General features: G+C 41.3%; 1 protein-coding gene, 2 long non-coding RNA genes and 1 other non-coding gene across 10 annotated transcripts in view; 2 read left to right on the top strand and 2 right to left on the bottom strand.

Moving 5' to 3' along the window:
• Positions 1–745, bottom strand: part of LOC115607528 — a 58,576-nt gene extending 57,831 nt beyond the window's left edge. The window contains exon 1 of the long non-coding RNA XR_003991261.1: positions 420–745. This is a non-coding gene — a long non-coding RNA (uncharacterized LOC115607528). The remainder of the gene's footprint in view (positions 1–419) is intronic.
• EIF4G2 (eukaryotic translation initiation factor 4 gamma 2) lies at positions 700–13,081 on the top strand. 7 transcript variants are annotated; one of them, XM_030484919.1, is made up of 22 exons: positions 700–1,014; positions 2,885–2,995; positions 3,154–3,219; positions 3,626–3,751; positions 4,131–4,233; positions 4,998–5,129; positions 5,222–5,288; positions 5,372–5,523; positions 5,932–6,042; positions 6,644–6,727; positions 6,811–6,909; positions 7,143–7,284; positions 7,373–7,533; positions 8,007–8,120; positions 8,927–9,052; positions 9,293–9,397; positions 9,484–9,699; positions 10,006–10,264; positions 10,497–10,701; positions 11,142–11,353; positions 11,498–11,619; positions 11,888–13,081. In XM_030484919.1, the coding sequence occupies exons 8-22, from the start codon at positions 5,440–5,442 to the stop codon at positions 11,951–11,953; spliced, it is 2,106 nt and encodes a 701-aa protein (XP_030340779.1). In that variant the 5' UTR covers positions 700–1,014; positions 2,885–2,995; positions 3,154–3,219; positions 3,626–3,751; positions 4,131–4,233; positions 4,998–5,129; positions 5,222–5,288; positions 5,372–5,439; the 3' UTR covers positions 11,954–13,081. The 7 variants fall into 7 exon arrangements, with proteins under 7 accessions (XP_030340779.1, XP_030340782.1, XP_030340784.1 ...); XM_030484920.1 differs by lacking the exon at positions 700–1,014 and adding an exon at positions 1,121–1,281; XM_030484921.1 differs by lacking the exon at positions 700–1,014 and adding an exon at positions 2,267–2,340 and having other exon boundaries at positions 2,931–2,995; positions 11,888–13,062.
• LOC115607784 lies at positions 8,162–8,319 on the top strand. Its single transcript, XR_003991349.1, has one exon. It is a non-coding gene; the product is annotated as a small nucleolar RNA SNORD97 (small nucleolar RNA).
• Positions 13,082–14,951: 1,870 nt separating the features above from the next.
• Positions 14,952–27,095, bottom strand: LOC115607526. Its single transcript, XR_003991257.1, has 2 exons — positions 26,569–27,095; positions 14,952–15,201 (listed from the first exon to the last, which is right to left on the bottom strand). It is a non-coding gene; the product is annotated as an uncharacterized LOC115607526 (long non-coding RNA).
• Positions 27,096–27,705: the final 610 nt, after the last annotated feature.

The following is a 27,705-nucleotide window of genomic DNA, read 5'->3' as shown; positions in this document are numbered from 1 at the left end:
ATCCTGTTTGTCCATGGGTTGCCTGCAGGATGCCCTGCCATGGACAGGCCAGTTAACAGCCAAAAGCACATGCAGAGATAGAAATAGTTTCCAAACCCAAAAAGCAAACCTGAAATTGGATCCATATAGACAGGCTCTAGGATCTCAAATGGCAAGTCTCCTCCTTTGGATCTGACTGCAAGCTCAGGACTATACTCGACAATCCACTAAATTCTTACCTCAAACAAATTTGCATGTGGTCTGACTGAGGGAAAACCTAAGCTTAAATAAATTAAAAAAAAAAAAAAAACCACAAAAAAACCGAAAAAAACCCCCAAAACCAAATACAAAACCAAACCCCAAGCCGAAAAACCTTATCAGAATACATATATATATTAAACTAGCCTTCTGTGAACGTGACAGAACCAACTGTAACTCACACTCTAGGCCTTTAGAAGTGGGGCTCTCTGATGGCTGAAGCACAGGAGCTAACAGCGACTGCAAGAAGCATCCAAGCTTCCGCCATTAACCGGGTACGCCACTTGCGCAAATTTCCCTTACCTCCTAGACCCTATCGCCAACGACGTGGCGTAACGACTTTCACGAATACGGATGCTGCACTGCGGCGATGGCACAGTTCAACCAAACTTCCTCTCTCCCCCGCCCACTTGGGCGTTAAGGCCACCCCCTTTCTCGGTTGTGATTGGCAAGACGGGCGGAGCCCTTCGCGGCGATTGGCGGCTGGTGGAGGAAGGTGGGGTAGGTTGTGTGAAGGGTAATAAAGTTAGTGGGGCTGGCTCGGTGCGCTTTAGACGCGGCAGCGAGTCGGCTCTCTATGGAGGTGGCTGAGGGAAGCGTTGGGCCGTTGCTGCTCCTGCTGTGGTGACTCGGAGGCTCGCCCTGTCACGCGCGCTCCCCCCTTCCCCTCCCCAGCCCCGGTCCCCGGCTCCCTTCCCCTCCCCCCCCTTCTCTTGCCTTTTCCCCTGCCCTTGGTAGCCGCCGGGACCCGGGGAAGCTGACAAGGCCTTAGAGAAGGTGAGAAATGCGCGAGTGGCGGAAGAATCATCTGGGACCGGGAGGGAATGGGTACTGCTGCAGCTGCTGCTTAAAATGGCGGCTGCCCGAAGCGGCCGCCATTTTCTCGTCGGCTTCTTCTCGCTTTCTTCCGCACAAAATGGCGGCTCGGGTCGATGGCCGCTTCTGCTGGCCACTTTCGGATTACCGCGGGTCCTAAGCGAAAACGTAAAGGAGATCGGCAGCCCCTGCTAAGCGCGGAAGGGAAGCTGAGTAGAAACGTTTGAGGTTGGAGCCTGTATATCTGCAGCGAGAGAGGGGGTCGGGTCGTGGTGTGCCAGTTGGTAGTTCTGCTTTTTGGGGGATCGGATCAGCTGCCGGATCCTCGTCTTTGGCTGAGATCTTTAGCGGCCCCGGTGCCCGAGCGGTTTGCCCTTGAAGGGGGGGAGTAGGTTGGTCCGCGTAGCTGGCTGCCGTCTTAGGATCTTTTAGGGTAGGTGTTGGGTGGGGGGGGAGAGGGGGCTGCGGAGGGACAAGTTTGTTCGCGAAAGTCGGTGGCGAAATTATATATCTGTCGTTATTTTTTTTTTTTTTAAGTCGTTATTTTACTCGCGTTTGTGTTTCTCGTTGCGGGGGAAGCAGACTACTGAGAAGCCGTGTCTGCCGGCAGCAGCCTCGCCCATATTTCCTTTTCAGACTCAGGCGGCGAGTAGCGTGAAGGCGCTGCTTGAGCGGGGGTGGTGATGTGGGGGTCGATACCGGCTGCTGCCCCCTCTTCCTTTTCCGGGCGGACCGGAGCAGGTGCCGCGAGTGGCGGGCGCCGTTTTCCGCCGGCGGTGGAGAAGCGGAGCCCGGTCACCTCCCTCGCGGAGAACAAAGAGCCGGTCGGGCTCCTGGCGGCGCTTTGGCCGGGAAACGGGCGGCGCCTGGTGGGGGAAGGGGAGGCGGCTCGGAGTGCCCGGAGCCGCCAGCTCCATGCGGCAGGGAGGCGCCTGCCTCCTGCGGGGGGCGCCCTTCCCTCTCCCCCAGCCCTTTTGTTCGGCGGCCGCCATGTTGGGAGCCGTCCGTCGTGCCCGCGCGGGCGGTTCCGCCGCGGCGAGCGGTGCGGGGGGCTGCGGGGACGGAGTGGCCCGTTCCGTCGGGCGTTTCTCCGTCAGGCTTTCCGAGGAGGTGACTCTCTGCTCGGTGTATAATGTGCCGGAGCAGATCTGGGATGGAGCCTGAAAATGCCTGTGCGGTTTTTTATGTGCTGCTCGGGAGTTTCTATCCCCGTTACTTGCTTTCTGCAACGTGCGCAGTGCAGTGAAAGTTTCCTGCCTGCTGCTGTCTTGCAAGCTGAAATCTGAGGTGGGGAGTGGTGATGCTTTTTTCATTGTTTAGTGGCATAATTGGCCGTTTGGAATTGGATGTAGAATGCATTACTCTTGCTATATTAATAGTGTGTATTTTGTGGTCTGGTACTTCTCACTTTGAAACTTGACTACTTCGTAATGCCACAGTTAATCCTAGTTTGTAAAGCATGGCAATAAAGGATTCATTTAATGGTACCGTACTAGCAGAGGGGGGAACACCACCCCCCCCCCCGCACTTGTTTTGTTCTTTTCTGCAAGTGCTTTTGGGGGGTTGACAGGGTGAATTCGAGGCACTTTCTCAGTCTATGATTCCATTAGCTATGCTCCTTCACCTTCGTTGGTGAACATGGCTATAATGATGAAACTGGGCTTTCTGTGAATATCCCCAATATTGTATAAGTAAGAGCTTTATAGTTTTTATGAAGTTTAGTGCTTGAGGGTGTCTCTTCTCTAACAAACGTTTGTATTTTTATTGTAAGTTCGATACTGTGGATGCTAGTGAAACAACTATAATATGAACACTTGATTTGTCTTTCTAGGTTTTGTTTTTCCCCACCCCGTCAATTTAATTTTATTCTTTTGAAGATTCTTCGTTGTCAAGCCGCCAAAGTGGAGAGTGCGATTGCAGAAGGGGGTGCTTCTCGTTTCAGGTACTAGTGCATTTCTGTTTTGTTTGAGGAACACTTACTAGTGAGCACTGTTATTTGGGGAAAATCGAAATTTATTGTACGTTTATACTGAAAGTGACATGTAATTGAATACATTGGGAGTTTGAACTCACACAAGATTTCATGGTTGTTTTTAACAGTGCTTCTTCAGGCGGAGGAGGTGGTAGGGGTGCACCTCAGCACTATCCCAAGACTGCCAGCAACAGGTATATAATCTTGCTTTTAATTTGGCATGATTGTGAAGGCAGAGACTGCTTGATGGTGAATGCTGAGTTGAAAATAAAGTCTCTTCAAAGTTATACGAGGAATATCTAAGGAGTTAATGACATCTCAATGTTCTGTGGTCTGTGGCAGGACAGTGTATAATCTGTTGAAAGTGTATCATGAGTGATACCAGGTGCTGAGGCTTTTTCATGCGTTTCACTTAAATTTAGAGGGTTTTCTTGGGTTTCTTTATTGCTGAGTGAATACTATGCAACGGATGTTGCAGTATTTGTAAGTGCGTGCTCTTAACAAAAGTAGCAGAATTAGACTAAGGCAATACTGAAAGGCTAAAAGGCCTGTTCTTGAAATTGTTTTTGTTTGACAATTGTATTATTAAAAATTTTACAGCGAGTTCCTGGGGAAAACCCCAGGGCAAAACGCTCAGAAATGGATTCCTTCACGAAGCACTAGACGAGATGACGACTCCGCAAACGACAAAGAACGACATGATGCAATCTTCAGGAAAGTAAGAGGGTAAGTTGTTGGAGATTGTTTTTCTGACTGTTTTCCTTAGCAATGTATAGCTAATAAATGGGCTGGAAGAAAGGAAGACATCTGGGTCTTGAGTTCTGGGGTGGGTGGGGGTGAGTATGTGATGTTCTTTGGAGGGAAGAAGGCAGAATTTGATAGGCCAGCCAGCAGCAAACACTTCTGAAGTAAATTTTGAGAGGATTAATCTTTCTTAATAATACTTTACAATATAAAGTTTTTTAAAAAAATGTAAATGGAAATCTGCACTTCAATTTGTGTTAAATAGATTGAAAAAATAAAAGTAAACTTCAGTCTAAAATTATTCATAGCATGCTCACAATATGTGTAATCTGAATTATTATTTTTCTTTGTTCCTCTTTAGCATACTAAATAAGCTTACTCCTGAAAAGTTTGACAAGCTATGCCTTGAGCTCCTCAATGTGGGTGTAGAATCTAAGCTCATCCTAAAAGGGGTCATACTGCTGGTAAGCTGGCCGCATTTCTTTTAACTACCCTTCACTTGCATGTTAAAAACGGAAGTTGGCTGGTTTTGAGATACAGAAGTAACATTGCTAATGTTAATAATCTAAGCATACAGAAATGTCACACATGTTTTTTGTGTAGAAAGGATACACTGGGGAGGAAATGTACTTTAGCTTACTGTTATAGCAGTCTCGAGTCACTAAACATGATTGGGTGGGGGTTTTGTTTGTTTTGTTTGGGGTTTTTTTTGGTGTGAGGTGTTTTTGGGGGGTTTTGGGGTTTTTTGTTGTTTTGGGTGTGGGGTTTTTTGTGTTTGTTTATTTTTTTTTTATTTGAGATGCTAGCTAGTAGTCTTAATTCCCTGCCCCCTCTCCATTCCTCTTCCTGTTTCCCTAATGAAGAAACCTAATGGTCTTTGAATAGCTACCACAGGTGTCGTCTTGGTACTCTGTTTTAACTATCATGTCACTTTGTTTAATCTAAGATCAGATTGGGAAGAACTTTACTGTTTCTGATGATAAACTTTAAATTTGTGCCATTTGTTGGCTAAGCATTATAGAAGCTCTTGGTAGCATGGAGTAGCTCTTACCCTTTGCTTCAGCATTAAGAGTAGCATTAAAACAGAATCCGTTATTTCTGTGTGTTTGAAATAGCAAGAAAGTTAGATCTTATAGAGTGGTAATATTCCATTGTGTGTCTTGCAGCTCACTTAGCTAATGTTTGCATCCTACTACATGCTACCTTACTCAAAATTAAATTTATTTAGATCGTAGACAAAGCCCTTGAAGAGCCCAAGTATAGTTCACTGTATGCTCAACTATGTCTGCGACTGGCAGAAGATGCACCCAACTTTGATGGCCCATCAGCAGAGAGTCATCCAGGACAGAAGCAAAGCACAGTGAGTATACCTTTCAACCTGGAATGATAAATTTTGCTAGTATGTATAGTTGCAGTGATTAACGTAATTGTTCTCTTTGTTCTCTCTTTTAGACATTCAGACGCCTCCTAATATCTAAACTTCAAGATGAATTTGAAAACCGAACCAGAAATGTTGATAGTAAGCTTTAGAACCATTTTAATATAGAATTAATTGATCTTGTCTTTCCACAGCCGTGTTAAATAGGCTTCTTTGTTTTCCAGTCTATGATAAGCATGATGGTCCCCTCCTCCCTGAGGAAGAGGAACAGAGAGCCATTGCCAAGATTAAGATGCTGGGGAACATCAAATTCATTGGAGAACTTGGCAAGCTTGATCTTATTCATGAATCTATCCTTCATAAGTGCATCAAAACAGTGAGTATTCAGATCAAGTGTGGGGTAAGAGTGAAATAGAACTTAAAAAATAATGTTTATGTTGCTTCGGGAATTTTGGACCATACGATACCACAAAAATGTTTCCTGTCAGTTATCTAGCCCCAGCTGTTCGAAATAGTCTTTTGGTGTGAATAGAAAGTAAAATTGTCTTTGTTCAGTCATGGGAATTGTCTCCAAGTGAAGATGTAGTTTTGTACAGAAGTATCACAGGCACTTGAAAGCATAAACACTTAGAAATACTTCAGTATCAGTTCTTGAAAATTATTTTTCAAGTCCATTTGATGTCAGAACAAGATGACATTTTTGCATGTGCTTGTATACATAGTTGTCGGTTATTATAAATTCTCACAGTATGATGAAATATCTAATTACTCTTCAATGTTTCAGCTTTTGGAAAAGAAGAAGAGAGTCCAACTCAAAGATATGGGGGAGGATTTGGAGTGCCTCTGTCAGATAATGAGGACAGTGGGACCTAGATTAGACCATGCAAAAGCCAAGGTATGTGTATATCCACTGCAATGAGTCATTTAACTAGTTAAATTCTATAGCAAAGGCACCTAATTGCCTGAGCCTTCTACATGCAATGTTATATTCATAAGTATAAACCGAGGCCTGAATTCCAGAGAACGAGAGTGCTGAGTACTGCTCCTGCATCAAATCTCTTGATGGCAAAAGGAGCTGATCTTTGAAATAGTTTTAAATGTCTTTCCAGAATGCAGTTAGGTTCATTGGGAAGTGATGAAAGTGAGAATGTTGTCCTCTAAATACTGCTTGAAAAGATGTGCCGAGGAACTCTTACTCTGAACACGAGCTAGGTGATCTGATAAGTGTATTTTGGATCTTGGCTTGAGTTTTGAATGTAAACTTGAAATGGTGGTGTAATAATGAGGATATTGGCAGGTCTTCATCTTTGATTCAGATGTCTTGATCCATTAGTTTTCCTTAAGTTCTACTGCTGTTAGGGAGGTTGAGATTGCAGGAAAGAGGGCAGTCTCTTTGATTTTATCTTGGTTGTCTTGAATGTGATCACCTTCCCTAAAAATACTCAAGACATTGATAGAATTAGCCCTCACTTGTAACTTCACTTTTGTTCCTCCAGTCCTTAATGGATCAGTACTTTGCCCGAATGCGCTCCTTGATGTCAAGTAAGGAATTGCCAGCAAGGATTCGTTTCCTGCTGCAGGTAGGATGATAATACAGTTTACTATGTCCTTTTTCTTGTGAAGTTGTCTTGATTCCTTTTCTAATAATGCATTATGTTCCAAGGATACTGTGGAGTTGAGAGAACACAACTGGGTTCCTCGCAAAGCTTTTCTTGACAATGGACCAAAGACTATCAATCAAATCCGTCAAGATGCAGTAAAAGTAAGTGTTGCATGTAAAGTCTTGTGCTTGGCTTTTGCTTAAGTGTTAAAGGTGAATCCTTACACTACTTGCTCCATGTCACAAAACTTAGGCTGTGCACTTAAGAGTAGTTTTCACAGCAGAGTGTAACAGTAAAGTAAAATCAAATGGACTGCTATAGTTCAGAGATACAGTTTGACTTTCTCAGGGACTATTACTCCAAACTGACCAAAATGGTAATTCCTATCTTAAAGGATCTGGGAGTTTTTATTCCTGCTCCTATGTCTCAAGGGATGAGAGGCGACTTCTTTCTGGAGGGACCCTTTATGCCACCCAGGATGAAACTTGACAGGGACCCACTCGGAGGGCTTGCTGATATGTTTGGACAAATGCCAGGTACGCTCAAACTGCAAAGCTGCTGGGATGACTCTGGGTGTGCTGTATTTAACAAGAACTAAAGTTGTGTTTTGCCTCCATAATACAGGTAGCGGAATTGGTACTGGTCCAGGGGTTATTCAGGATAGATTTTCACCCACCATGGGACGCCATCGTTCAAACCAGCTTTTCAATGGCCATGGGGGTCACCTCATGCCTTCTGCTCAATCACAGTTCGGAGATCTAGGCAAATCTTTTCTGAAAAATCAGGTAAGGAAGATGCTGTTCACAGGGTGACTTCAGCTTGTTTAGAAGCTCTTCTACAGATGCGTGTGCTATGGATTATAGTCTGCTTATGTTCAAAGACTTCCTCAGAATTTTATTCTGATAAGAACTGATGCTCAGCTGATACAAAAATTCTAAACCACTTTTTAAATCATGCAAGAGATGCAAGGAATACACTTTTTTCTTTTTTTTTCTTTTTTTCCTCTCCCCTTTTTCTTTTTTTCCCCCCACTGCAAGAAAAGGTGCATGTGGCTTTGGTGGGTCAGAAAGGTGTGTTTTAAATAAGATAGCCCTGTTTTTAGGGATAGATGCTACTTTCCCACCACCCCTGCTCCTTCTTTCTCCCTTCCTGGCAAGTAGAATCTTCGTGCCTCTGGTCCCTCTGGTACTACTTACCATATGATGTACGCCACTCCATCATCTGCACTTCTTTCTCTATATCTCCCTTTCTGAAATAGGGGCAAAGCCAGCTCTACCATAACCAGAATCAGGGACTCTTATCCCAGCAACAAGGACAGTCGAAGGATATGCCACCTCGGTTTTCTAAGAAAGGACAGCTTAATGCAGATGAGGTACATGACATGCCTACATTACTTAAAGACTATTCTCAATATTGCCCAATGATTATAGCAAGACGCGTTATTATGAGGACTAATGCTGGAACTCTTTCTCCTCCTCTTCTTCCTTCTTTGTCCCTTTCTCTTTCACCTTACCCCTCACTTTCCTTAGGGTATCCAGCGTCCTATGAGCAAGACTGAGATATGAGGGCAATTTCTTGGGGTGTCCCTTCCTTCCCCCACACCTCCCCAAGAACACTACTCTGACATCAGTTCCCATGCATCATACTGAGAACAGCACATTTAATTAAAACCTCCAAAAATCCTGAACTTCATAAACCCTTAAATGCTGGACCAGGCTAAATTTTTCTTTCCCCCCTCCCCTTTTTTTTTTTTTATTTTTTAGAACTGGTTAATAGGCAAAATGCCAAATGCATGGTAAACTGCATTGTTGTTTTGAGTGTTAACCAGACTTGGATCCTGATTTCTGAGCAATTGGTAGAGGTTTTTATTGTCACTGTAAAGTACATCAGCAAATGTGTTAAGTATGGCTTTTGGGTCTCTAACATACTGCATCTAAAAGGAGCAATCCCAGATACACCAGTGGAACTAAATACTAGTAACTTTCATCAAGCACACGATCAAGTTGTGCTTTTGGGGGAATTGAGTACATGTGGCTTAATCTGTATCTGAGTGTTAATATTGTAGAAATGGAAAAGTCGTGCTTCAGTGTGATCAGTTGGTATTTTGTCCATGGCTCTGTATTTTTACTCAGAATAATTGAAACAGGTTGAGGTTTTCTCTGACTTATCTGTTTACAGATTAGCCTGAGACCTGCTCAGTCTTTTCTAATGAATAAAAACCAAGTGCCAAAGCTTCAGCCCCAGATAACTATGATTCCTCCCAGTGCTCAACCACCATGCACTCAGACACCACCTTTGGGACAGGTAAACATAAAAGTTACTTAATACTGATGGCTATATGTAATCGCTTTACACAATTAAAACAAGTTTCTAAAAGGGGAAGGGAGACAGAAGTCTTTCTTTGCACAGACCAAGATACATTAAAACAATGTATGAAAACCTGATTTGACTTTCATGTGCTTTTGTACATGTTTAGTGTTCTTAAACTTGATATACATGTGGGTAGATGTACTGCAAAGAAACAAGTTCTGGTATCTTTTTCAGCCTCCTCAACTTGGTCTTAAAACAAATCCACCGCTTATACAAGAAAAGCCTGCAAAGACCACCAAGAAACCACCTCCTTCTAAAGAAGAGCTGCTTAAACAAACTGTAAGTTAAGTAGGTAATGGTGCTTCTTGAAGCCTTTTATATGTATGCCCTTTAAAAATGAAGGTTTAACTATACTTTTTTCCTAGGAAGCCGTTGTGACTGAGTATCTGAACAATGGAAATGCTAATGATGCTGTCAATACTGTGAGAGAAATGAGAGCTCCAAAACACTTCATTCCTGAGATGTTGAGCAAAGTAATCATTCAGTCCCTAGATAGATCAGATGAAGACAAAGAGAAAGCAAGTACTCTGATCAGCTTGCTCAAGCAGGAGGGAATAGCCACAAGTGACAACTTCATGCAGGTAATGTGGTTTTGTAGGCTCACAGTCTTTGTGCTTGGCTGTTTGTGGTGCTTAGCTTGCATAAAGGCAGTGTGCAAATGCTTTAAAGTCCTATTGATCTGAGAGGTGACATAACGTATAAATGTATGAGGGGCATAAGAAACTACGAAGAAATGTAGGTACAGGACTTCAGGAACGGGGGACTACTGGGCAAGATACTCAATGCAGAAGAGAAGCATGAAGCTCCTGGGTAGTAAGAGTGTTACTGTGCACATGAACAAAATTGCCTCTGAATTTCAGTGTGTGTGTGTGTGTACTGTTTCTTAGGCATTCCTGAATGTATTGGACCAGTGCCCCAAACTGGAGGTGGACATCCCGTTGGTGAAATCGTACTTAGCACAGTTTGCAGCACGTGCCATTATTTCAGAACTGGTGAGCATTTCCGAACTGGCTCAACCACTGGAAAGTGGCACCCATTTCCCTCTCTTCCTGCTTTGCCTTCAGCAGTTAGCTAAGTTACAAGATCGTGAATGGCTAACAGAATTGTTCCAACAAAGCAAAGTGAATATGCAGAAAATGTTACCAGGTAAGAGTTACCATGTGGCTCTTCTGACACCTCATATTGATTAGTATGCTGGATGGTTTTTCACCAGCTTTTTACACTGGAGTAAAATAATAGACAAAGTTATTTTAATGATACTGAGTGTCATGATTATTGGGAGCGGTGTTTCTTAAGAGGTTGTTAAGCCCATGACCCATTGAGTATAAATCTTGATTAGCACCTGCACTAAATGTGTTTTGTCTTGTTTGCTTGTCAGAAATTGACCAGAACAAGGACCGCATGCTGGAGATCTTAGAAGGGAAGGGACTTAGTTTCTTGTTCCCGCTTCTGAAACTGGAGAAGGAACTGCTAAAGCAAATAAAATCGGATCCATCCCCTCAAGCCATCTATAAGTGGATTAAAGATAACATTTCACCCAAACTTCATGTAGATAAGGGATTTGTGAATATATTGATGACCAGGTGAGATGCCATCTTAATGTAGTTCAGTAAATCACTAAGTCTCTGGAGGCTGCCACGTAGCTCTGCAGAAGAACGTTTAGTACACAGGAAGGTAAATGGTTCTGAGTGAACCTCCCCAGCGTTAAACAGCTGTTGTATTTGAGATGTAAAGCAAGTCTCTAGGCTTGCCTCAGTGTGAAGTGTTGTGGCCTTTCCTTAGGAAGGAAAAGTCTAGACTTGCATATTTTTACAAAATGCTTGAGCCATAAGGGAAGCAAAGCTAAGATTTTCATGGTGCTGCTCAGTCAACCACATTGCTAACCCACTGTGTATGCACCTAACTGCTGATACAAGCAGGAGGGTATTTTCAGTAATAGCAAACTAAATTTGAGAGTGCTTGCTGGTCTAGAACATGAAATCTAGATGTTACATCTTGGTTTACAGAATTTCTTTTTGTCCAGTTTCTTGCAGTATATTTCTAGTGAAGTAAACCCACCTAGTGACGAATCGGATTCTTCATCTGCTCCATCTAAAGAGCAGCTAGAGCAGGAAAAACAACTGCTGCTTTCCTTCAAGCCGGTAATGCAGAAGTTCCTCCATGACCATGTTGATCTGCAAGTGAGTGCTTTGTATGCACTCCAGGTGCACTGCTACAACAATAACTTTCCGAAAGGTATGTGCATGAGATCTTACCAAGATTTAATGTGTGTCTGCTTGCTTGTGTCTGTACAGCTTTCTGGCTTGTTGCTACATTTCTTAGAGTCGGGTAAGCTGTTCAGAAGGTTATAAAGCTAACAGTTTAAATTTGCTTCCATAGGCATGTTACTGCGCTTCTTTGTTCATTTCTATGACATGGAGATCATTGAAGAAGAAGCCTTCTTGGCATGGAAAGAAGATATTACTCAAGAGTTTCCAGGGAAAGGCAAAGCTTTATTCCAGGTAAATTTGCTGATCGTTGAAGTAGTGATTTGTCTTCTGTACGCTGTCGAAGTATTAAAGACTTGTTAATACGTAGAAACTCTATGGAGTGTTCTACTAGGAAGGAGTGACCAAAGATGAACTTCTCTCTTTTACCTAAGACCTGCATTTAGTGCAAAGAGTGGCTGAAAGATTTTTAAAATCAGTTGAGGGGGGAAGCAGTGTTTTACCAAAGTACATAGTGGGGAATTAATTCCTGCTCCCTTAAATGAATTCTTTGTAACTGTAGGTAAACCAATGGTTAACCTGGTTGGAAACTGCTGAAGAAGAAGAATCTGAAGAAGAAGCTGACTAAAGAACCAGCCAAAGCCTTAAATTGTGCAAACATACTGTTGCTATGATGTAACTGCATTTGACCTAACCACTGCGAAAATTCATTCCGCTGTAATGTTTCACAATATTTAAAGCAGAAGTATGTCAATAGGATATCCTCTGCAAAAGGTTTTTGTAGTATGTCTTAATAGTCTACAATAAAAATATTTTAGAGTATCTTTAACGTTTAGGTAACATTGTATTAGCAGCATGCAATAATTACATCATAAGTTCTCGAGCAGAAGCAGTCTGTTGCAAGGGTCTTCTTTGCTGCCAGTTATCGTAGGCTGTTTTTAAGTTAGAAAACTGAATAGCAACACTGAATACTGTAGAAATGCACTTTGCTCAGTGTAATACTTGAGTTGTTGCAATATTTGATTATCCATTTGGTTGTTACAGAGAATCCTTAACTGTAATCGATGGTTGTTGCCGTAATAGTATATTGCCTGTATTTCTACCTCTAGTAATGGGCTTTATGTGCTAGGTTTTAATATCCTTGAGCCTGGGCAAGTGCACAAGTCTTCTAAAAAGAAACCGTTTACTTGCACAAAACTGATCAGCTGGAAAGATGGTTTAATGCCCTTTGGAAGAGGTTTTTGTGGGTGTGGAACATGACATGGTGAGAAATTTGAATTGGTCCCTCTATAGTACTGAAATCTACTTAATTTATCAAGACATGTTCATGCCCTGATTTTATATACTTGTATCTATCAATAAACATTGTGATACTTGATCTGTTTCTGAATGTCTCCCAATAGAAAACCCTTGACTGACAACTAGATTATTATGGAGGGACACATCAGTGGAGTCACCTTAGACTGGGACCATCTTAAGTTTCTAATTGTCTGAATATGCAAATGAATTCTAAGTAAGCTCACAGACAAGTTTAGACACTACAGATCTGTTGTGACAGGAGGAAAATTTAAGACCACGTGCTGAAGAACTGGTAGGACTTTGCCTTGTGGTCTAGTGTATGCTTTATCAGTGGGTATGTGCTTTTTAACTTCTTAATGCTTTGAATGTTCCCCAGGGCAGATGCATGGTTTTTAATCAAGTGGCACTGACTATTAGCTGCCTGGTTTTCAAATTTGCGAAAAAAAAAAAAAAAAAAGCCAACACAGAAGAGTTTAATGTTGTTGCATTGTACAGGCTTAAAGTGTCATCTATTAAATACTCCAACGTACCTTACTTCATAGAACCTTGTCCCTAGTGGATTTTTTCCTTACTGATTCTCAGACTATAGAAAAGTGATGTATTTGTAATGGCAAAACAGTAGGGTCTCCTTGACTGAAACTTGGTTTTGCCAGTGGTGGAAATGCTGTCTTCTGCATCATGGGAGATGAAAGGGGAAATACCAGGGAACAGCTAGAGACCACAGAGGGGCTTGCTTTGAGGGGAGGGATAGTGTGCATTTACGCACCTTAAAGTGCTATGACGGGAGTGGGTCTGGTTCTCCAATTTTGCTGGCAATTGGGTATGAAAGGCAGGCTTCCTAACTGCAATTACAAGTAGTGGCGTCTTGTATGTTCAATTCCTTCAGGGAATTTCTTCAGATGTCTCAGTAACTTAGTTTAAAATGTGTAGACCAGTAAATCAAGGTACTGTGCTTCTGTAATCCCAAAGACATTTGTCAAGGGTATTGAACTTCTTGAACTGCTGACAAAAATTGTATGAGACTGAAACACTATTTCAGAAATATGGTGTATCTAAGCAGTCCTTGTTGTGGACTCTAGTTCAATGGAGAGAAAGGAAAGCACTAACTACACTTAGCTTGAGTTTGGGAGCTGGCTGCCTTTGATAGAGCAGTAACTTGTGTGTAATGGGCAAGCAGCATCGTGGGGTCTCCAAAAAAGTTTTCCTGGCACTGTTGCTCCTACTCATGTTGCGGAGTAATCTTTGGTATTTCCCTTCTGTAGAGTAATGGAGTTGATGGTAGATCTACAGGGCTGCAGGGTTTACTGCTCATTTCATGTTCATTCTTGGGGAGATGCTTCTCAAGTGGATGTCCTTGACACTCACTAAGGTTCTGCAATTAAATGCCCTTTGTTGGGTAGGGAGAACCTAAGTATAGTTTCAGAGTTTCATTTAGTCTGAATTCTAAATGCTGCTGTTTCAGAATTGCAGTTTTGAGTGTAGTGACATGCAGCATTGTTTCAGTAACAGGGTTGTGTTTCTCTTAAGTGCTAGTTCCATTGGGGTTTAATCTTTGCTGTGTGCCACTATACTACCTTTTGTGTGCTTCAGCTACAGGTTGCTAGATAAACAATGCACTTCATTCCCATGTGCTGCAAAGCTGAAGATGGGAAGGAACCACAAGTCATGAACAGTCCTAACCAGTAGTTTTCAACTAAATTTAATGTAGAGGTGAGAGAAGAGGTAATAGTAAAATAAGGATGTGCAAGTAAAACAATTCCTAGTCAAAACATAGGTGAATAGAACCACATCCTGCAACTAATTTGCCAAAGCCTTGTATTCTTGCCCAGTCTAAAATGTAATTGCTACTATCTGATGCACTTGTGTATGGAGGCTTTGCTGCTTGGCTTGTTTGTAACTAGTCACCAAGTTAGGAACTCAGAAAACTCCTATAGGATAGAACCATGAACAAGAATGTGGACTAGAACATAAGCAGTAGAAAAGCCACTAAACTGTAAAACTACTTTGCAGCATGAGACACTTCTGCAAAATCTGCATGCAGATAGCATGAACACATCTGGTTTGACACAACTGGTATAAAAAAGGCTCTTGTAACTGCAGTGATACATCACAATGGTATTTTCATAGCTAAGGAAGGGGAGTAGCTTAACTTGTTAACTATTATGTTTTCAGTGGTTGACTGCAGTGCTTGTGACTAAGTCAGTCTGGAAAAGGGGATGGGTATCCAGTTGAATTGACTTATGTGTGGCTTTTACCTATGAGTTGCATTGTACTTTAAACATGGAGTGTGCTCAAATAGTAAAGTCACAGTCAAAATTAAACCAATATAACTGATGAATGATAATGGCTTTTATTAGTATTTTGTTAAGTGTTGGGTATAACAGCTGCACTCACAGCAGCATTGGAAGAAATTGCATATGTTAAGCACATTTCATACAAGTTACAGTCACAAAGTTTTACCTTCTGAAAGGCTAAGTTGCAGTCACCATTCAGGAAGCTTCACCTCCATGGGTCCTGGTTGCCTGACGTACTTGGCAGCCATGTGCTGAAGAGCATGTCCATCAGATTTAAAGGTTCCTGCAAGAGAAGGTAGGGGTTGGTTACTCAACATTGTCATGTTTTCCAAGAAATAATCAGCATAATAGTGGGACTGCTGTCGATTGTCACTGTTCATACCAGGAGAAGATTCTATCTCACTTTTTCAAGCTAATTATCCCTGGTGCTTTGTTACATTAAATTTGGGTGTTTCAGCAAAGTGTTCTGATCAAAGCTCTAAAAGTCAAAACATCAGAACTCTATGCAGACACTGTTTATTTTGGGGAAAATTGCAGGAAGAAGCCTTGGGGAGGGCAGGATAGAGGAGGTTGGGAACAGAGCAAAATTGGGGTGAGTGTGCCTGAGCTGACCTGCTTTTTTAGCAGATGGAAGCTTCTACATGAATGTGATCCGGAGGTGTTCTCCACATGATAATTTCAGCATAGTCTTGAAGAAATGTTGCTGTAAATTTTAAAACACATCTGAAACATGAATTATCAAAGCTTACGTTGAAGTCCAGGTTAGCAGCTGTAGAGACTGATAAAAGAGTTTATGCTTAATTCTCTAAAGTCAGATGCCAGAGAGCTGGTGCAGGGAAGGGAAGGGGAGAGCTTAGCTCTTACAGGGCCTGGAGAAACCCTAGTGTATTAACTGTTGCTTGCTACAATGTTCATTTCAAATACTGCTCACATACATGTTGCAAACATGTAGGCTTGCAGTATCCTTGTCCTGTGTGCATGGTGGTTGTGCAGCAATGGCACCACTGCTGTCATGCGTATTCCCCTAACTTACGATTAATTAGGAGGAAGACGCTGATAGTTGGAAAGCTGATGAATAGCAATAGTCCAACTTGTCCACTCCCCTGTGTTTTTCTTTGCTCTACCTCACCCCCTGCAGCATGGGAAGTGAAGTGCTGTGTGGCTGTGGCAGGAGGTAGTACTGGTGCTGCTGTGTGTCCAGCCAGGGTGGGCTGCAGCACCAACCTGAGTGAGGGAAGCTGGGGTGAAAATGGGGAGAGAGAGCAAAGCAGCAATAACCACCCTCCTGGAAGGAGAGGGCCAGCTATAGAGGAAAAGGAGGGCAGTAGTGTATGTCACATTACATAATGTGATGTAATGCAGAATTGCTGAGGTGTAAGTACACCCTGATTAAAGCAGGCTAGGCTCGAGCATTTTTTGACTGTTCTCACCATGGGAGACCCATATGTTAATTTTGAAGAGTTGCTTAAGTAATTGCAATACAAACCAGTTTTGAAACCAGTGACTGCATACAATTATGATTTGAACAAATACAGAAAAATGGAAATTGGAATGTGAGAGTAGTGACAGAATGTGTCAAGATGTCACATGAGAGAGGGAGTAGTTAGTTATCAGATGCACTTGTGTGAAGCTGCTTTTCTCCTCCCCTCACATAAATTGCTGTATCCTCTTCTAAATCTGTCATTGCTGCTTTTTATCTTGAGTGATGTTGGCCAGAGACCAGAAGTATTGAGGAGTTGTCTTGCTTCTACAGGCAGATGTGGTCTGAGGTTTAGGGGAGAAATACCTGCTTACAGGCACATTGATGAATAGGTGTGGTTACTCATATCTTCAAATGCAAACTAGAAATAACCATATGCAGTTGAGATTGAAGCTGCTCACTGTAACAGGAAAAGAAAAAAAGGAATTGTATGGCAGATTGGTAGCTGCAGACACTGGGGTTTAGTAGAAAGAGTGATAGTCATTTAAAGGAGACTGTATCGGCATGGCTCTGTGATTTCTGCTGAGTTCTTCTGCATCTGCTTCCAGAAAAACCAAGACCATCCAAAGAGAGCTTACTGTTGCTTCAAAAATAGCTGCATGGAAAACCTTTGCTGTCTAGTAAGAGACACATTGGTTACAGGACCTCCCTGGATCCACTCCTGTCCAGGAATGCTAGAATAAGCTTCACTTCTAAATGGCCAAGAATTCTCTGGAATAAAATTGGACATTTACCTCTGAAGTTCAGGCACTGAGATCCTTTAGGTGGAAGGAGCTCCTTGAGTGGTGTGGCTTTTGATGTGGTGATGTTGAAGCGATAAAGGCTCATCTGGGTTCATTTTATAGAGCCCACATCCATTTCCTCTTAACAGATTCCATACGGCTGGTAGTTGGAGACCAGTGAAGTGTTATTTTTAATGAGTGGACTAAGCAGCCATGACAACAGTTACACTGGGCATAAATACTCAGCTGGAGTGAGGAAAGCAACAGTCTCAGTGGGATATTTATCTTCAAATATTTTGAAGTTTATAACGATGTAAATCTTCGATTTAGTTTCTGTTTATGTTAGCAGTGGAAATGCCTGAAGGATCCGATGTGTGAAGTATTCCCAGAATTTTATTATCTAAGCAGCTCTGCAAAACACTATGATCCCTTTTTCTTTCACAAACTTCACTGGTTTGATAAATGTGGGGAGGATGAAGAGTTTATAGAATTTGTTCTGATGATGTAAAATAGATGGTTTTGGTAGGACAAAGTGAAATTCAAGAAATGAAGGGTTAAAATATAAATACAAGTGAAGGCTTGATTTGTGTTCCTGTGGTGATTCTGTTTAACCCTTTAAGGAGTAATTGCATATTCTTTCAAACTTCAGAGGCAGTTGAATATTTTCTCCAGAGTGCAGAATACCAGGCAGCCAGCCTTTCTGAGAGAGGAAGCTTAAAGATTTGAACTAAATTACACCAAATTTAGCTTGCTTTACTTGGGCAGTTGGCCAGGGCTAGTACTGTCATCTGCATTGGCTCACGGCCGCTCTGGTGTTATCAAATACTTGAAAATACATTTAATTGGAACTGGTCTCTCTTAACATTTTTTGTATGTATTAGTCAAATTATAAACCCAAAGTCTAATACACCTTTGTGTTGGGTATTTACACTCTGAGGAAATAAACTTTGCAGCTTCCTGTGACCCTGCACTGCTGGTCTGATTCAGTGATAAGGTGACATCATACAGATACGTGTCTGTAGAATCGTTTCACAGCTGCTCCTTTGGAAAACAGTTGCTCTCTACAGCAAAGGAATAAAGAAGGGACCGAGCATGCGCGTTAGGCCCTCTCTGTGTTCCTTCTGAGCCACAGGCATAAGGCAGGGGAAGGCCCCATTTTTTTTTCTATGTGTATACAAACTCACATAAATGTATATTTAGTATATTTCTTATATACATATTATATCTATCCCCATTTATTGGTGTTCCTTTTGTTCCTTTCAGACAAATGTCATTCAGTTACTCAGTTATTTTAAGCTTATATTGCTTGCTGGTTAGTAGTACAGATTTTGATTAACAGTAGAAGCACTAATACTAATCTCCTTTCCCAGTCTTGACACAACAAACCAACATTTTAACCTTAAATATTAACCATTTTAACCTTAAATAGTCTCAAAACATGTAGTGTGGTAAGCCAGCCTGAGAAGTGTAGGACCATCTCAATTTCATACAAAGAAAAGTGCTTTAAAGCAGAGCCCAAGCTAGGGTCAGCACATGGCATTTTTCAGGAGTATCATCTCTGATAAAATACATCAGTATTATAAAAGTCATATGGAAGAATACGTTATTTTGCCAGCCATCCTTGCTGAATTCTTGTAATTTCAGTTCCATAGTAATGATCATGAAGGACTGAAAAAGAATTCAGGAAGTGGGCCAACATACAAATAACGTAATATTTTACATCTTCTCCTAGAAAACGCTGCACACAATCTGGATTGTAAGAGGAAGATTTGTTGATTCAAACTCTTCCTTTCCCTCTTTCTTTTATAAAATGGGCTTCTCCTTGATCAAACAATATAAAGTCAGGTAATACTGTTATTTCTGACATCATACAACCTTTGGATTTCATCTTTAAATAGGGAACATACAAGATAAAAAAGATTGAGTTGAATCCTGGTAATCTGCCTATTACCTGTGCAGTAAAAGACATAACCAGCAGCTGGGAAATCACACACTGCGCCCTGGAAACACATGCTAGAACCTCAGAGGCGTCAGCCTGGGAGCTCTGTGACACTGGTACGCACACCCACAGGGGAGCCGTTCCCCCACGCGCTGCAACACTGTCAGTTTGGGTAAGTTACATACTGTACAGTCTTTGTGTACTTGCCACAAAACATCTGAGAGTTCCAGCTTGATTCCTCAGACACTAGCTTGCTAGATACTGTCAGAGATGTGCAAGAAGCAATTCTTAGCTGATGCTATGAGAAAAAAGCTTGCTGTTGACTGAAATAGCAGACCTAAAGTATAATTTGGGAAAAACCTTCAATGTAACAAGAAAAAGCAATCTCATAAAAAACAAAATACGAAGGGACAGGGTGGATGGATACCAACTGGATGCAAGCTTGTTCTTGGAAAGCGCCCCTTAAGTTTCAGTGTGATCAAGGCTCATGTAAACTTGATCCTACCCAATTGTTGGAGGAGAGGGGCAAGTTAACCTCTAAAATTGGAAACGAAATAAATAACAAAAATGTCTGAGCTACTGTTTTTCTGGGTGGGATTCTTCTTAAATTTAACTACCCAAATATTGAGTGTCTAGACATCTATACACTTCTTAGGCAGCAGACAGAAACAGGTTCCTCAGAAAGTGATTCATTCCACCTCCCTTAGATAATTATCTTAGGATAGGATGATTTGTCCTCCAGGGATGCCAGTCCTCGTGCCTGTACAAGGTGTCTAGACTCCTCATTTTTAGATGTCTGAAGATAAATTCTATTTATCTAAATCACCTGGCCATAGAACACTGAAATAGAATTTACTGTAATTCCATATTAACACGTAATTGTACTGTATGCAAATTGTGTGCTGTCCCTGAACTCTGCCATGAGGCAACACATCCATTTTTGTCACCTGCTGAAGGCACAGCACGACTCTCCCTGAAAAGCATGAGCATGTGCCTGTTGGTTATCAGGACTAAGTTGTTAAAAATACATTTATTGTGGTTTGATAAGATGAAATTAAATGTGGGAACATAACAGGGAAGAATATACATGAAACCCAGCTGCAAACTGTGTCGGTGGAACCAGCTAAACCTCCTGCTTCTAGCAGTGTTCTAGAAATACAAATGTCTAGATTTTGAGAATTGCTAGAAATTCAAATCGTTAATTCACAGAAGTTAGCATTTCTTTTAAAGTTTGTGCCCTGGAAAACCTAAGCCCTGCTCTGGGGGCTGGCTGGGAACTCTTGACATTCTCCTAGTTGGGCAGTCTCCATCAATTTTTATTTACTTTCATTCTTAAAAACTTATACCTTATTTCCTGTTTAAATGAAGTTATGTTCAGCTTTTAGTCACTGAATCTTGTCTTCCTTTTGGTGGCAAAGGAAAACTTAAGAATCCAATTGATCCAACCTTAAATTTCTTTTTTTTCTGATCACAGTGTTAGATTGACAATTCATCTTTAGAAGAAGCTTAGAAATCAACATGGGAATTTTCTCTACACAGCACTTACAGTAACTCATTTAATTAGCATTTGAAATTCAGATATATGACCTGTAAGAAAAATGAGATGTAATGTGATACAGGAAATACATACATCTACGTGAGAGAAAGAAAAACAGCAATACACGCAAAACCAATCTTGACCACAATGTCTCTCAAGGTCTCTAAAATTACTATTTTTAAGTATCTCCTGTCAAATGCTCATTTTATCGAATTGGTAATTATTATATACAGATTTACTTTGCCTTCTTGTTTTATCTATCTCCTTGATTTTTCTTCTGGAGACCTCAGGAGTTACTCCAAAACAGCTACAGGGCTACTACACTGTTTGCCTCTGTGGCAGCGTGCATGCCAGGCCACGTGAAAGGGAAGAAGCTCGTACAGTCATACCCTGCTCGCAGTGTTGGTTGGTTGGTAGGTTGGGTTTCTTTTTTGGTTAAATATAATATCCCATGAGCTACTTAAAGCATATACAAAAAAGTATCTTCCACATGTCAATCAAAACTGTCATCCCCCTCAGCTAGATGCAAATCTGAAGGATTTCTGCTTTTAGAGAAAGAAATCTATTGGCTATGGAACAATCAGCCTTACTGTACCTTTATTTCTATACCCCCAAAGTTAGAACACAAGCTCATTTCAGTCATACCAGATTTACTAATTCTTAAAAAGAGATCACAAAAATGCATTCTCAACACAAATGCAGACATTGCATGGAAGCGATGCCTGCATTTGTAGCAATTAACAGCATCCTAAGACACTTAGTGAGTTCGTAACAAGATTACAATTGGGTGCTAAATTAAAATCACATTGGAAGGCAGGAGGAAGGATATAAGGATAAGCTTATAGGTCAGGGAGATACATTCACTAGGCTGCATCTAATGCAGTTCTAAGTTCACTGATTCTGCTATCATCTGTGAGCTTGTAGGTTTGTCTAGTGAAGCTTTTGCAGATAATCCACATAACAGAATTTATATCAGGCAGGATCTACACAGTTGTTTGAAAGTATCCTTGATGTGAAGGCTACTCCTCCCTGTTCAGCTGTTTTCTTCTTTTAAACTGTCTCAAGCACAGGAGTTTTCCTCTTGAAATCTCTGCTTCTGGTTGTGAGCTTCTGCCCAGAAATTCTCTGCCTCAGCTGGAGACAGAGACACCTCCGCTAAGTGTGAAGCACCAATCTGCTTTCTTCTGGGAAGCATATAGCTTTGGCCTCAGCTACAAGAGCTCCAAAAGAGAAGATGAACATTTCTATAACCCAGCCTCAAGCATGACACAAATACTGAGAAGAAATTTCCTAGGTAATTGTTCAGTTGGGTAGCTTCTTCAATAAATGCTGAAAGAAACATCTCAGCTGAAACACATCTGCCATGTCCCCTGCTGTTGGGCAGGACTGGAACCCTTTTGATCAGCTATCCCTGAAGTGATGCAGAGCACTGCAGGTGCCAGTGCCAGAGGAACTGAAATCTTAAAAGTCTTGGTTACCTCAGAGAAGGCTTAGTGTGCTTCTGGCACCAGGAAAATACCTTCTCTTTCACCTCTACAGTAGAAAGCTAACTACAGCATGATACTTCCACTACAGTAAGTTAGCTGAGAGTTTTCCAGTGATTTACAAGCTGCTCACTTATACTCATCTGCCTTTTGGGAGGTTTTTTGGTGGGTTTTTGGTTCTGCATCCCATCCCCCTCACTGATTGTTTTTGAGGGTGATGGTGGAATTTGTTCTTTATTTGTTCATTTTTCAACCAAATCATCATGGGAAAATTTCCGCAAACAAAATAAACACATGTGATGATTTGGCGACCTCAATGATTATGTAACTATAACCACAGCCTATGTTGAAGCTTTCCAGAAAATATTGATTAATTGCCTACAAAAAGTTTTCTGAAAAAAGCAAAGCAGCACCGTAGCAGTTTGCTTTGCACAGGAATTGAATCAAGGCACAGCTGGCCCAAAACCTAGCTCTTCAGTGCTGAGATCAGCAATGAAGATTAGCTTTTAGAAATAAAGCTTTAATTCTGCAAGACAATTCTGGCCCTAATTTGTTTCCAAGTCAGACTCTTGGCCAGGACATCAGCCTTTCTAATAGTAAAATTATGTGTTTATATTGTGTTTTTCTCGTTTTAAATTAAACCACACAAAACCAAACCCAGCTCATTTTCACTGGCCTTTCCACTATGGAGAAGGAGAAAAAGTTGTTGTACTTGTTGGAAATAGTAATCTATTATTAATCAAACAATGCTTGCGATTTTATAAATCAAGGAGGATACAGTTTATGCTCCAAGGATGTTGTAGATCAGTTAAAAAGGGTCTGACATGAATTACAGGACACTGTATTCTCCTGTTAGGAATTAATGGCTAAAAAAGGTTAAGTCATCTTAGAATTTGAGGGAAAACACTGACCCAACGTGTATTCTAATTTGTTACATTGATTTTTTTTTTTCCCCATGGTAATGCTTATCCATGCATTCAATAGTCTAATTAAATACAAGAAAATAAAATGATTACAAACAGTACAATAGTTTAACAAAAGGCATTATTGCATTATTATTAAAAGCAATAACCATAAAACTTTGAGAAATAAATACTAGTTTAAAACAACAATTAGGTAATGTACAACTCAGTAAGAAATCATCCTGGCCCAAACCAGCTTAAATTCTATTCAAGTTACACAAATTGTGAAAGGGGCAGAAAGACTGTTCCTGCACACATAGGTATCAGCCAGGACACACTACCTGCAATTCAGGTCTCCTGACATACAGTGCGGAGCCCACCTCCTTGCCCACTATGCTTTCTTACACATTTCTTCAAAAAAACATCAAAGACAAATGTATGGAAACAGTAAGAAATACTGTATCACTTCAGCTGGGATAAGGAAACAGGACATTCTAAAACAGCACAGTTGAAGGTAACTGCTAATGTTTGTAGGCAATTTTTACCAAGACAGTGAGCAATTTAAAATTCGTAATTCCTTTTTACCAAGAAGCATTTCTATGTAAATCCTACAGGTATTACAAACCTTTCTCTTACGTACAAGCTTGCATTGCAGCCAGCTGATGTGAGCCTTGAGTTCTTGGATGCCAGCACAATTTGACTGAACTGGAAAAATCAGCTTAGATCCACGATGTAGATACATGGTAGCAGTTGAGAGAGGTGGCCAAGGCATGTTTTAATCCACATGGTCCATTCAAACTTAAATTTCCTTTACAAATGCATGTGACATCACTGATAATTCTGCCGCTTACACAAGAAAGTACCTCTGCAACTGCCTGGAGTGCTGTTCTTATATGTTAATGACTGACTGTCTCTAGATCATGTATTTTGTGATGCATTTCTATTTTTTTATCTATATTTTGCTTGATTAGACCATTGTAAGTTCCACTGTCTGACATTGTTTTACAGTCTGACAGATCAATAGCTCTTGCATCTGAACTGAAAAAAAACCCAATAAAAAACCCTTTCCTTTGCCTTGTTTAAAGACAATGGAAATTGAAACATTCTTGAGGAAAGTGTGTGTCTCTTTGGGCATTAGTTACGAATAAGCGAGTGCTGAGCAACACAGTCGGAATAGAAGATCCAAGTTTGAAACATGGAGACCCAAGTAATTAAGCAACAAGACCATAAATAATATCTATTTTAAGCACTGATCTGAAACATTGTTCCTTTTTGTTTCTTTCCTTCCCTGTCCCTTCCAGTAATACCATTTTGTTTATACAGCAACACCTAATTACCTTATATCCCTAACTCAGCCACTGCGTGTAAGGCTCTTCTCCCTTGCACAAACCACTAACGGCCTACAGACTGCAGGAACAAACAAGGAACACTCTGAGAAAGAGTTATGCGTTAAGACTCCTGCACGTACACATTAATTCCCCTGATGCAGTGACCATAAACCAGAACAGATGCATGAAGATGAGCAGGACTAGTCTGTATGAACACTAGGCAGAAAACCCAGTGCATCTGGGTATGCTCCTGCGGAAATGCTTTTTATTGTCTAACCAGCACAGTCACCCTCTATAAGCGCCATTTAACAGAAACTGAGTTAAGTGATAATAGTCTGAAAGAGATTAGATCTGACCAGAAGTAACAGCTCTGATATCGAGAGACAAATTTCAACTTCTTGTAGCTCATGAGGAGAGTGAGCAAACTGAGTACCTCTTTTAAGACATCATCAAAAGCAGACAAATACACCCCAGAAGCAGTCTCTACCCATCATTAAGTGCAAGTATCCTTGAAATCTAGAAATAGGTGTGCTGGCAGTTAAAAATGTATGTGTCTGGAAAGTCAAGATCATTTTGACTAAAATCACCAACTTGAATTTGTGCATGAGTATGCTTAGTTCCTGCAAACCCAAATAAGACGTAATTCCTCCTTCCTTTTTAGTGCTAGAAAATAGCTGCTGACAATAATTCTTCCTCTCCAGTTGGTCCAGGACAGCTTCCCACAAGAAGAAAGAATGTTACCTTTTGCTTCGTCAGACTCCCACGAGAATGTAACATGTACTAGACATCATTTAGTACAGCAGAGCAGATACAGACAGAAGAGCCAGTTTAGAGCAGTTTGAACTCTATAGAGTTGGAACAAACCAGTTATCTGTCTTGAAGGAGTGAAGACCGATGAAGAGATGTTTCATATTATCTGATGCATCTTTAAAATTGGTAGTAAACTGTCGCCACTGCAAGGGAAGTCAAGACTGGTATTTACTAGTATCTTGCCTCTGCTTCAAAGAGTCCTGCTTAAAGCAGCCTGTTGGTTTAGCAGATAGAGCCAGAGCCTTCAGGTGCAAAGGCAAATCTAAAGACAATTCTCTGAACAGATTTGTAGAAAACAGCCAGAGGGAATGTAGTATTGCAAGACACTTATAGAATGAGCAGCTACCAAAGATTAAGTTCTCTCCTACTAGCTCTGTAGCCTGAAATAGAAAGTCACTTATGCATTAGAAAAATCAGTCTAAGCCAAAAAGTTCCTGGCTGTATCTGTCACTGAAGATATTATGTAACCAGTGAACTGCACCTTTAACAGGAGACCAGTGATCTGAGCCCCAAATGCCAGAGCGGATCCATGATATTCCTCAACGTGCCCGAGAATATGTTGGCTGTTGCAATTAGCTTTATGGTATTTGCGCAGTCTTCAAGAGAGGCCAGAGAGCAGATTCATCTACTAAGAACTCTGAAGGGTTCAAAAACGTTCAGAGATCCAGAACATTGCCTGGAAGTCACTGCCATGTGACTAGGTGCTAACAGAAACTGTGTTTGGCTAAAGCAGGGTATTTGTATTTTAATTGACAAGGAATGGGTGGGAAGGTATGAGACTTGCATTCTATTGAGCCAAACACAGCACATACGAAGTTCAAGCAACACCATGAGACATTCAAGGCCGGACTGGATGTGGTTCTGGGCAAGCTGCTCTAGTTAGAGATGTCCCTGCTCATTGCAGGGGGGGTTGGACCAGATGACCTTTAGAAGGTCCCTTCCAAGCCAAACAGTCAGATACAGGGATATGCATAAGATAAGGATGATACATATTTAGAAGCAGCAACAGAGACTCTTCAGCATGTATTGTTTCAAATGGAGCTGTAAGAAGAACGTAAACTCAACCAAGCCTGACAATATGATGTAGTTTGCCAGCCAAATACTTTGCCAGTCCCAAGCTCTGGAGGTTGCAGAGAAAGGAGGAGTTTTGGCTAAGAGTGAAGGAAAAATTAAAAAGGAAAAGGGAACACCCTGGAGGGACAGGTCTATCCCTGACAAGGAAATAATTCCAAGAACATAACTATGATAAGCATTCTTAATTTCTCTCGTAGTTACAGGCCAAAGGAAGAAAAATACACGAGCTACATGGCTAATCAACTGTACTTTCTATAGGTTCTGCTAAGACTAAAAAAAATAAAATCCTATTTCCAGTATAAATGGCACAAAGTTTGGGTGGATGTGGACTGAAATTCACAGGTAGAAATACTACAGATTGCCAATATACTTACTTTGAATTTCTCTCTTAAGTAGTCCCATATTTGGTATTCCCTTAGATTATGTCTCCAAATCCTCTTCTGCAGGGCAACTACAGTCTTAAACTAAATAATAAAAGACTATTATTAGGAGAGTGGTAAGTACTACTAGATATGAGAATAAATATTTGGTTACATACCCTTTTTCACATTCATTTTGTTAACTTCTTTTGTTACCCATATTAATACTGAATTTGCCCTTGCCCATGGCAGCTCCAGCTGTAGGAATTTTTCCAGGTAACTTTTGAATTCAAGATTCATTTACTCTAAGTTAGCTACTATCAAACAAGTAGATCATCAGAGCACTGCATCCTAAGAAACTGCACACAACAAAGTACGGAGGAAATTTGTTTCAGAAAGCCTGCAAGTTTTAATATTTCAACAGTATTACTAATCAACCCCCAATGTGACAGTTTAAATCTGTGCAGGAGGAAAAGGCCTTGCTACAACAAACATTGCTCTAAACAGTGAAATATTTTACAAGAAAAGCAACTTATTCCCAGGAAGAGTGTCGTGGTTTGAGCCCAGCCGGTAACTCAGAACCACGCAGCTGCTCGCTCACTCCCCCCCTTCTTCCTCCCCCCACTCCCGGAGGGATGGGGAGGAGAATGGGAAGAATGTAACTCCCACGGGTTACATTGAGATAAGAGCAGTCCCGCAACTAAGGTATAATACAAAACCACTACTGCTACCACCAATGATAATAATGATTAGTGAAATAACAAGGGGAGAGGATACAATTGCTCACCACCCGCCGACCGATACCCAGCCCGACCCGAGCAGTGATCTGGGCCTTCCGGGTAACTCCCCCCGGTTTATATACTGGGCATGACGTGCTGTGGTATGGAATACCCCTTTGGCTAGTTTGGGTCAGGTGTCCTGTCTCTGCTTCCTCCCGGCTTCCCCTCCTCCCTGGCAAAGCATGAGACTGAGAAAGTCCTTGGTTGGAATAAACATTACTTAGCAACAACTAAAAACATCGGTGTTATCAGCGTTGTTCCCAGGCTGAAAGTTAAAAAACACAGCACTGCACCAGCTACTAAGCAGGAGAAAAATGACTGCTATAGCTGAACCCAGGACAAAGAGGCTCTTCCTTGTAAAAGGAACTGACAG

Source organism: Strigops habroptila, chromosome 4 (genome assembly GCF_004027225.2).
Source record: "Strigops habroptila isolate Jane chromosome 4, bStrHab1.2.pri, whole genome shotgun sequence".
NCBI lineage: Eukaryota > Metazoa > Chordata > Aves > Psittaciformes > Psittacidae > Strigops > Strigops habroptila.
The sequence above is the reverse complement of the archived record's forward strand: the minus strand, read 5'-3'. Positions and strand labels throughout refer to the sequence as shown.